The 10,860-nt window shown below is 47.1% G+C and overlaps 1 protein-coding gene across 1 annotated transcript; it reads left to right on the top strand.

Moving 5' to 3' along the window:
* On the top strand, positions 1 to 1,686 carry LOC115674829 (uncharacterized). Its single transcript, XM_030597341.2, has one exon. The coding sequence runs from the start codon at positions 228 to 230 to the stop codon at positions 1,362 to 1,364; it is 1,137 nt and encodes a 378-aa protein (XP_030453201.1). The 5' UTR covers positions 1 to 227; the 3' UTR covers positions 1,365 to 1,686.
* The last annotated feature ends 9,174 nt before the right edge of the window (positions 1,687 to 10,860 follow it).

The following is a 10,860-nucleotide window of genomic DNA, read 5'->3' as shown; positions in this document are numbered from 1 at the left end:
GAATCCCTCTCTCCTTTCTCCTTCTCCTTCTTCATCTTCTTCTTCTTCTTCATCCCGAATTCAAAACCACCCCACCAAAAAAAAAAAATCAAATCTTTTCTCCATTCGAATTTCGAAACCTCGAACCCCTTTCGACGCTCCCGAGATCGAATTCCCATCTCCCCAAATCCCCCCCACCCCCACCCCACCCATTTTCCATCCTCCTTCCCCAGAAACCCTTGCGGAGGATGAAGGCCTCCCTCAAGTTCCGCGAGGACCGGAAGCCCCTCATCCGCGCCAAGGTCCCCCTCAGCATCCTCGGCCTCCCCTTCCAGTCCGGCGTCGTCGCCGGCGAGCCCCGGGAGCTCGCCCTCCACCTCGGCACCTCCTTCGGCTCCGGCCCTTCCCTCCGCCTCTCCTACCGCCCCAACGACTCCGCCAGCCCCTTCTCCCTCGCCGTCAGGACCGGCACCGGCCCGCTCGGCTCCCCCGCCGCCGGCTCCGTGTCCATGTCCGCCGAGTTCGACCTCGTCCGCCGCGGGAGCCCCCGGTTCATGCTCCACTTCCGCCCCGCCTTCGGGGACTTCTCCATCAAGAAGCTGCAGTCGTCGTCGTCGTCCTCCTCCTCGGAGAAGGCCGCGAGGCCGGGGTTCGGGGGGAACGGCGTCGGCGCCGTCGCCGTCGCCGTCGCGGAGGAGGATCCCACGATCGAGGTCGTGGAGGCGCCGGCCGCGACGAATGGCGGGTTCTTGCCGGAGAACGTCACGTTCTTCGGGAAGAGGATAACGGCTCCGACGCCGGACTCCCCGGCGGGGATCCTATCGGGCATGCTGTCTGGAATGGAGGTGGCGGCCAGGACTGCGGTGCCGGTGAGGAGGAACGCCGCTGTCAGCTTCCGTTGGGGAGTTAGGGTTCCTGTGGAAATGGAGGGCGTGGGGGGGTCGGGTATTAAGCTGACGAAGATTCCGTTCCTGGTGATGAATAAGATCGGGATTGAGCATGTGGAGAGTACGAATTCGAAGGCGGCTGCTAAGGTGGCCCCGGAGCCGAAATTTGCCGGCGGGGTTGATGTGGCAGAGGCTTGCTTCTCGATGAAGCATCAGCTGGAGGTGTTGCAAGCCGAGAACGGGTCCCTGAAGAAGGCGATAGAGGATCTCCGGCAGGAGTTCTCGGCTAGGAAGTCGAATTCGCCAGTGGTTGGGACGGATTCGAGCAAGTACAGGGAATTTGAGAGGAATGGAAACAGGCATTCCAGTGCTAAAGTGGATAGTAGAGGCAATGGTAAGAAACCATCGATGGATTCAAGTGCTTATTCTGGGAAATCAATGGAAGCGGACGTGGGTGAGGAGTTGAAGAAGTCCTTCAAGGGAGCTTCTGGCGCTTGAATTCGTCGACATTAGCGCAAGGCGCCTTATGGCTGGCATGGAAGACGATAGGCTGAGTGATTATATATCTACAGTTTTCAGGATTTTTGTTCTTTTTGGAGATTTCTATGAATTGGCTTTTAGCATTTCAATTTCCCGGGAAGTGTCTATTGTAAATGGGTTTAGAATAATGTTCTTTTTGGTTATTGAATTGGGTAGATGTTTTCTGGTTATTCGGGTTGCGTCTTCATGGTTCGCTCGTGGGGAATAAGTAGCAATCACCCTTCTTTTCCTGTAAGGAGTTGCATCGTATACAGATGATGCACAATCGCTCCTTTAGGTATTTCCGTTGGGTCTATCCGAGCCATTTCCGCCTTTTTCTTCTGTATAGTCGACGCACATGCTATGCTATACATATATTGTTAAGAAAGAAGATTGTTTGCTCTGTTGGTGATTCAAACTTTTTATTAGGTCTATAATGATATCCAGCACTGCAGTGAAAGTTTAAGTTTTTTAAGCTGATGCACATGAGATACCCTTCTTTTTTGTCTGTTGTACCTCACTCGTGCTGCATTATTTGCTTTCTTTCCTGTCGATTTGCGTTCATACTAGATTGTGTGGCAAGAGACAGGAAGCAATCTGTATCCCGAACATTTCTGCTGCTTTCTTTAGTGTCTATTCCTCTGTTTCATTCATAGAGCCAACATCTTCAGTTCTAGTTCTTGGGACCGCAGTATTTTGAGATGGAGGAGCTTAAGCTAATTCTCGAGACTGATTCTTTCTTGATGGTTAAATCTGTGTTCCTTGGCTTCCAAGTTCTTCATGCTGGCCTGTCTGTACCTTGTTTGTCTTATACAAAGTCTGCATCCTTCTTGAGATTTTGTGAAGTATGATCTGCATAACTAAAGAACATGAAGCTGATTCATTTAACGTATCGGCACAAGGAAAGTGCCCACTATCGTTTGTATCATTGTGGTTACTAATTGTGACCCTGGTATCCCGTGTTGGGGCTGCTCCCCACAGTGTGTAGCCCTCTGGTTCGTCTTTTGGGACCTGACCTGAGAAGGCTGTTCTAAGACTTGTTAGCTGATTAATTCTGATTGAGGAGGCACTTGTGGACTCATTTTGTTAGGAACGTTTCCTTTGAGCTGCTCGTCAATTCACAAAGTGGCGTCTGAATTGCTTCTCCTCCCCTTTCCGGGTAATATTGTTCTCTTTAAATTGTTCTCCACTGTGCTTCCTTCTTGTCAAGCAAGTATAGACATGGCTTCGTGCTGTTTCATTAGGAAAAAGCTCCTGCATATCTGTTGTGTTTAGGTGATGATCAGAATTCATTGACGAAAATATGGGCCAAATCCTCGGGCTCCATAGTTGTGCTTTGCAAATCACTTCAGCCTTCGACTGTTGTGGTTGAGGTGAGAAGTTTTCCCCCGTGCTCTTAAACGTCTAAAGTGCTCATCATTAGAGTTGCTGATACAATGGCTATCTCTGCCTATCTGCTTGCTGCCATCCGGTTTTTAAGTTGTTGTAAGAAGCTTGCAAAGGAAAGCCTTCTCATTTCTGAAACTCATTTGCGGAGACTTTAGAATTATGCCATCGTGGGTCATCATAGATCTGGTGATTTTTCTGGAATCAAAAGCCATGATTGTTCAGCTCTTCAGCTCAAGTGCAAACTTAGCATAGTGATCTTAGGTATATTTCCTGTCGCTGTTGATGGGAGTGCTGCATATGGATTTAGGCCTAAAAGGAAAGTCATCTTTCTCCTGTGGGCTTCCGAAGAGCTGAATACTTGGAACGAAGTGAAAGCAAATAGACTCGTGCAGATTAGATCATTTTGCTGGTACGCGTGGAAACCGGTCTTGTTTTCATTTCTACTCTGCGCTAGATTAGACTCTTCAAGTCATATATAGCTCAAAATGAAAATGCTGGTACAACACTAGTTAGCAATCAGAAACATCATTGCAGTATGTCAAGGGTAGAACTCTTCCAGTGACTGGTTCATTTAGTTGGCAACGGCGACTAGGCCACCGACCTGGACTGCTGAATCGGCACATGGTTAAATCGAGTTGAAACGGCCAAGATCGAACTGACCCAGAAAATACCGGCCAAAGAACCGGAGTGGGATCCAGATGAATTTGGTTGAATCAACCAGCTCAGTATGTTTTTCCAAAACATCGTTTGCAATGGCATGTCTTGCCTTCTGGGTCAGTTTTGGGATATAGCCAGATGAGTTTGGCCACTCTTTCTTCAAGGTCTAATTTGCGACAGACTCTCTCAATCAGTGTTTAGAAGGTAAAATTTAAGGCCATGAGTCATCCACCAAGGTCTTGTGACATCACCTCATCATCACGAGCATCACTTCTCTCGAACTCACAGGATTAAAAAATTGCCTGCTCTGTGGATGGGGATCTTGACATTGTCAGTATTTCGTGGCAATGACTATTCAAGAATTTGCCCCAAAATCCAATCTCGTTTACTGCCGTCCAGCTATCAGTCCAGGGAAAACAAATCGGGCATCCGAGGAAGTGATCAGTTTTTGGAAAGTACATCACGCGAGGAATGAGGCTCAAATTTTAGCTGACAAGCCAGCTAACATTAGCTGGAGAACTAACTATAATCATAAAATGAGAAGTTAAAGTTGAAATGATGGTTGATGTAAGAGAACATTGGGATTGTAATTGACTTTTCGGGTAAAAAAGTTGATAGAGTTTTTAGATAGGTAACTCTAAAGCATATATGGTAATTATGTAATTGGATTATTAACTTACCTTAATTTCACCTATTAGGTAAATTTCACTCGGCACCAAACCTTTTACGTAGTTTCGTAATGGGAATTGGGCTCCCGAAACTCGTTTAGGACCTGTTGGGATTGAGACGGGTTGAGAAGGCCACTACAGCCGAGTTGCACTATATTTGAAAGAAGAAAAAGGGGCGATTGGCATTAGTAACCCCTAAGCTATCATAGAAGTTCCAAATGCGTTGTAAATATTTGATTTGATCCACAGGTATTTGGCTCACTTATGACTCAAAAAGTTTGTTGGTGAGTCTCTTTATCGCAACCTTATTAACCTTCAAATAGACCGCAACTATCTCCTTATAAACATATGCGGACCAGTTTTCTTATCAAGTTCATCTCGCTCATGAGATTAAAAGCCCGTGCTTTGATGGAAGACAGAAGAGCATGAGAGATATTGAATTAACCTTCACTAGATTTTTTTTTTATAAGTAAAACAAACGAAAAGGAAAAACCAATGTTAGTGATCTCTTTTGAGTGTAGCATAAGAGTCTTACACCCACTATAGAATGTTCGGACTGATCCACAACCTGTCCGCGCTTCCTATGACTCGTAGATTTGAGGTTGGCATGCCCGTCCCCGCAGCTCTACCAAGATGCTAGCAGCCGGAAGTCTCTTTTCACGAAATACGCTGCAGTTAGGCAACGCGTCACTAACCGTTCGGAGATTCGCTTACGACATGAACCGTGCTCGTGACCTATGGAACACAAACCCCTCTTATCAACAAATCAACCACCTCAGTGGTGACTAACCTCCCCTGACGGTTAATCCTAGGGTGGCAAGAGGGGATCAAAGATACCAGGCACATGAAGACCCCAACAGTGGCAAACAATAACATGAGGTGCTTTGATTGATCAGAACAAAAAGAAGATAGATATAAAGTGCTTCAACTTTCTGGATTCCAATTAAATACAGAGCGTCATGTGCTAAGTCACATGATGCTGGTAATTCAGTCCAAGCTCGACAATTGCATTCAATTCAGAATCAGAAAAGGCAGTGCCAATTTGGCAATAGTCAATTCACCCATCACGTGATCAGCGGCGTCCTCGCTCCCAATCGAATAAGAAAGTCGTGGTACGAAAATCAGCCCCCACATGAACATTTTTCAAAAGCTCTCACTCCATAAGCTGTTGCAAAGGAGTGTGAAAACTGAAGAGACTTCCATTCCCATATGTTATACAAAGATTAGTGGAAGCACACCGTGTTTTTTTTGGATTTATTAAGCTCTGGCTTATCGTTAATCACGTGAAGCCACTACTATGCAGCATGCCTATTGCCTCCACGTTCTTGATATATAAAAACAAACCCCATCACCGTCCGACTTTTCAACCCATCTTTTTCTTTGAATTCTCCTTCCTTCGCTCTCACTCAAACACTTTGCTAACGATGAAGTTCAGCTGCAGAGCTCATCTCCTTCCTCTCGCTGCCTTGCTCTTAGTCTGCATTCTCGTCTCGTGTTTCTCATTGTCGGTTTGCCACGGAAAGGGAAGTGGTTTGGGCACATCGGAGAAGAGTTCAAACACGATGAACTCGAGGAAACTCTTGGCCACGAGGGCCTCTGTCTCGACGGGCTTCGACCGGTCGACAACCCGCGAGAGTATTCAGCCCAAGAAAGCTGTGGAGCCGAGCCTTAGGCGAGCGCCGAAGAGTGGGCCGAACCCTACCCAGAACAAGTGAACCGTTAGCTCCGACCTCCTTCCTAAGAGGGATTGTTTGGTTTTTTTTTTTGCTCCTTTTTCTTTCTTTCAAGTCAATTTTGGGCTCTCCTGTAATGTTCCTTCCTTCCTACTTCCTCGTGTATATATTATCACATCTGATGCAAGTTTTGATGGTTGATTAGAGAAACTATCTACTTTCCAAGATTTTTGTAGATTTGGAATTCTTCGTGTGTTTTGCTTAATGGGGAGAAAAAAATTATTGCATGGTCTATAGATGTAGATCAAGTTCATCATTAATTCACATGATTTATAGAACATGTAATGACTTGTCGACGGAACGAAAGAAGGTCCAAGAACAAATAAAAACGTGTCCAATCATGATTCACTAGCAATTTGCACGAGGACAATCATGATTCACGAGCAAGCCGGCTCAATCAGGTTAGGTTTTTGTATGCGTTACGTCAGGAGGACATCAATCAACCATCGACAGAAGTAACATCTACGACAGTTATTGATCAAGGATGCATACACATATTAAATAAATTTTTCGTCTTAACTTTTGCTTATCAGCCCATCTTGCCTGCCGATTGGACTCTCGTCTTCGGTCTACGTCAGAACAGTTCCTTAGAAGGCTACTGCTTCGTCTTTCCGTCTTGGTTGCTTTGCAATCCATTTGATTTTAGACAAGACATTTGGAGACAAAAGTCGAAGACTACTAAATATGGAAGAAGATAGAACAATTCGGGAACATGTAATTCGTACAAGGTATATGTCACCCGCACAGGTAGTTCTAGTAGATGCCATTTCTCTGGACTTCACAGCAGCTTTGGTGCTTCGTGCAATTTTTCTGAAAAATAAGCTATTATTTATGAGATTGTATACAAAATTCCTACATCTCGCCTCACCGAGCTTGGTATCATAAAGTTTTCTGATATCGCCCCTAAGCTGAATTTACATGATACTCTAGTCAAAGACATTAGAAGTGACATGAGGTGCATGACCTTTGAAATAGTAAGAAGGCGTTTGGGAGCGTTTTTCCTGAAAGTTGTTACCGTAGATTCGATTGAACATTGAAATCTCGTATATTTCTAGGTCCCAAATCGAATGGGACAAACTTGTTAAGTAAAATATGAGTTAACGTCCATCTCAAGTTGTCACTACCTTATGTAATTGTTTTGAGTAAATCATCCGTAGGCTTGGCCCACTCGCGATCCATATCATTATGTATGGTATCGGATAACTATCCGCTTCGTTAGATGTGTGGTTCGTGGTCAGATTAGGCCTATACCCCATCCAACGAGGGCAGTGAGTGTTGCCGGAGCGAGAGAGCTCAAATAATAGACACCCAGTAAACTCCTCGTATAGCAAAGTGGGTATATGAACCGGACTGTCCATCGAGTACCTAGGGTATGGTTCGGAGATTTGGCAAATACTCACAAGGACGTTAGTTCTTCATGCGATTTATGGCTCATTGTCAATCCGAGCTTTCGATCTCAGGCTCATCCCTTGTGTTGTTCTTGTCGACAGTGAAAGTGGTGAGGAGAGAGAGAGAGATATGACTGATTGGCTGCATTGGCGAGAGGAGATGTGGTGGTGATGATGGCCGGTATTGGCTGCGGCGAAGACCGATGGCTCTTGATTAGCCTATGTTGGAAATAGAAGAAGAAGAAGAATTTACGTATTGGGGAAGAAGAATACGTAACACTGTTTGTTGTAATCAGAAAAATAATAAATCCGAGAAAGTGATAACAAAATAAACAAGAGGCGAGGTAGGGCTAACCGAATCTCCTTAAGGTGATTAGTTCCTGTCAAAGGTGCTAAGCAGTTTCACGAATTATGCCTCCCTGTTGGAGTTGGCAAATACTTCGGGGACTCTTGTTTCTCATACCGGGCACGCCCACGTGAGCTTAGGGAAACCGAAGTATGGTTTGACGACATGTGACCCTTGCGCACGGAATGCGCTGCCCCCGACACGGGGGTCCCACTGACCGGACAGCGGGCGGGGGTTCCGCTCCCCGGTGAGCGGACGGCAGCCCCGCTCGCCGGTGAGCGGGTGGGGGCTCAGGGGCAGCGCCTCCGAAACAACATCGGGTTTGCTAGCCCGTTTGTTGTGGGATCAAAGGGATTTGGATAGGCTTGGGCTTTGGGCTCATTTTAAATCCTATATACATTGTACTCTGTTGACACCTATTTTTGATTTGCCCAAAATTAATTACACAAAATTTAGGAATTAATTTTCTTTAATTCCTAAAACAAAAAAATATTTCTATTTAAATGCATTGCATATAGACATTAGGCATATGTGAATTAATAGGGCCTATTAGAGCATATTTTCTAAAATTTTAAACAAAATTTTTTTTTTAAAAAAAAAAAAATCGAGTCGGGCCGGGTCGGAGCTGGGCCGACCCGGCCCATTTCTTTTTTCCTTTTTTCCTTTTTTCCCCCGGGCCCCGGCCCTTTTTCTTTTCTTTTTTTCCCTTCGCGCGGGCCCGGCCCGCTTTCCTTTCCTTCTTCTTTCCCCCACGCCGCTGCTGGGCCTGGCCCGGCCCAGCCTTCTTCCTTCCTTCCTTCCCCCTGCGCCGGTCGCTCTCTCCTCCCCTGTTCTCCCCTGTGCGCGACCGAAGCGTGACGCACGGCGGCGCCGCTCCTCATCGTCGTCATCCGGTCAGAGGAGGCCCAGGCGGGCACGCCACAGGGACTGGCCATTAAGGCCAGTCCCGTCTTCCTCATCTCCCAGGCTCTCTCTCCCTCTCTGCACCTTCACTGAACCGGCCCCCCCCCCTTTTGCTCTGCTCTGCACCGGCCTGCAAATGGCCACGAAAGTCGTGGCGTGGCGTAGGCCGGTGCAGGCCGAGGTCACGCCGACGCAGAGAGGCAGAGAGACACGTCGATGCCGCCTTAAGGTCAGAGAGAGAGAGAAGTCCCCGGGGGGGTCGGCCATTTTTGGAGAGAGGCCGGAGAGAATCAGAGAGAAACCGAGAAGAGAGAGGAGCCTCGGAGGGTCTTGCAGGTCCCAGCCGGCCTCATCGTCACCAGCAAGCCGACCGGCAACCCCCGGAAGCAGCCCCGGTCGGCCATTTTGGAGAAAAATACAGAGGGAGCGTGAGAGCGTGAACCGAGAAGAGAGAGGAGCCTCGGAGGGTCTTGCAGGTCCCAGCCGGCCTCGTCGTCACCAGCAAGCCGACCGGCAACCCTCGGAAGCAGCCCCGGTCGGCCATTTCCGGCGAAACACAGAGAGAGACTGAGAGAGACAAGAGAGAGAATAGAGAGAGAGAGGGAGCAAACCGAGGCCACGCCGGAGCAGGAAGGAGAACCAGCAGCGTCACCGTCGCCTACGGAGCAGCCGGAGACCCCCCAGAACGCGCCGTCGACCGGTGAGCCTCCCGGCCGAGAACCGCCTCTGTTTTCCCCTGTTTTCCGGCGTGGTTGGGCCGGGACTCGCGCCGGCCGTTTCGTGCGAATCCCGGCCCATACCGATGTCGTTCCCGGTCCCCACTCGCCGTCGGAAGTGAGCCACAGTCGCCGGAGCCGACCGAGTCGCCGGAGGAGGCCGAAATCCCTTGATTTTTGCCGCGCACGCCACTTGCTCGATGAAATGCCTCAAAGAGGCTGGTTTGTTTTTGGCCGCCGGCCGGCGAACGGGTGAGCGGACGGTGACCCCGGTGGGTGGAGAGGTTCGTTTTTAGTCCCAGGGGCCGATTTGGGGGTGGCGCCGGTCTGGGTCCGCCGGCGAGAGGCCGATTTTCGGCTTCGCCGGCGGCTGCTCCCACGGGTTCGGTCTGACCCGGTTCAGCCGACCCGACCCGGGTCAACGCCCGGGTCGGATCCGTTGACCCGGGTCGGTTCCGACCGACCCGGTTCAGCTGATCCAACCCGGGTCAACGCCCGGGTCGGATCCGACCCGACCCGGTTAATATTATATTATTATTTTATTTAAAAAAATTTAAAAAAATTTTTTTAAAAAAAAAATTTTAAAATTTTTTTTTTAAAAATTTTTTTATTTTTTTTCTGTATTTTTTTTCTTTTTCTCTCTTTTCGAAAAAAAAAAAAAATTTAAAAAAAAATTAAATTTTTTTTTTAAAAAAATTATGTTATATCTAAGTTTTTAATCTAATGTGATATTATTATGCATATTTTTGTCTTGTTTAAATTAGACAATCCTGAGATTGCGCGGTAATATTTTGCATGTTAGTTTTTATTATCGCTGTATTATTATGCATGTTTTTAATACAATCGCATGAGTTGTGTTTTTGAATGTCATCTGACTTAGTTAAGGTTAGAACCTTAGGCTGCATGAATTGTTGTGTTCCTGACTGCTAATCGTTTCTGATTATGCACTCGCTTGATCACCTCACATGTTAGGAGAAAGGTCCTAATATCAATCCAAATTGCCTGACAAATCTTTTAAAAAAAATGAACAGGGTAGAAAGGTACCGAAAGGGCATTAGTTATCTGACTAGTGTAACCAAGTCCCCGAATTCAGTCAATCTCTGGTTCGTAGGAATAGGGTGATTCTCCCATCACCCTATTTGGGTTTCTAATCGACCCACCCCAAATCGATTAGTGGCGACTCCTCGATATAAACCACTTGCATGTTAAAAACTTAAACCCTAAGTCGCGATATGGTATGGGCTTGGGAGAGCCCGAGTTAAGTCCCGAACCTAGACTTAGCACGTACCAAGCGAGCCCCTCCCTTTTTGCATGTTGTTTAAAAAGGGCTCGGGAGTTCGGTCGCGACAGACTGGCGACTCCACTGGGGATTTGCATTTTTTAAAGTGGACTTAAGCCAAAAATTTTTGTCTTGTTCAAAATAATTTTTGTTTGGCAGCAAGGACTCCAGGTATGATCCTGACATTAAGGTGTTATTTGTCTTGCAGGTTCGAATTGATTGTTTATAATTTGTTGTGCATGCTTTAATGATTTAGCACTACACCGTTGCACACACAACCACGCTGCCGGACCTGGGCCGCGATAGGGCATGTTAGGATGGTGTTAAGAAAGATACGACCTCGAACGCGAGCCCGCGATGTAGAGGTTGCCTTTCTTTTCCCCGAAATTTATTTCT

This window comes from Syzygium oleosum, unplaced genomic scaffold (genome assembly GCF_021117445.2).
Source record: "Syzygium oleosum isolate NSW1041296 unplaced genomic scaffold, Sole_v2.1 Sole_v2.25, whole genome shotgun sequence".
Taxonomy (NCBI): domain Eukaryota; kingdom Viridiplantae; phylum Streptophyta; class Magnoliopsida; order Myrtales; family Myrtaceae; genus Syzygium; species Syzygium oleosum.
Note: the sequence above shows the minus strand (reverse complement) of the source record. Positions and strands in the feature narration are given on the sequence as shown.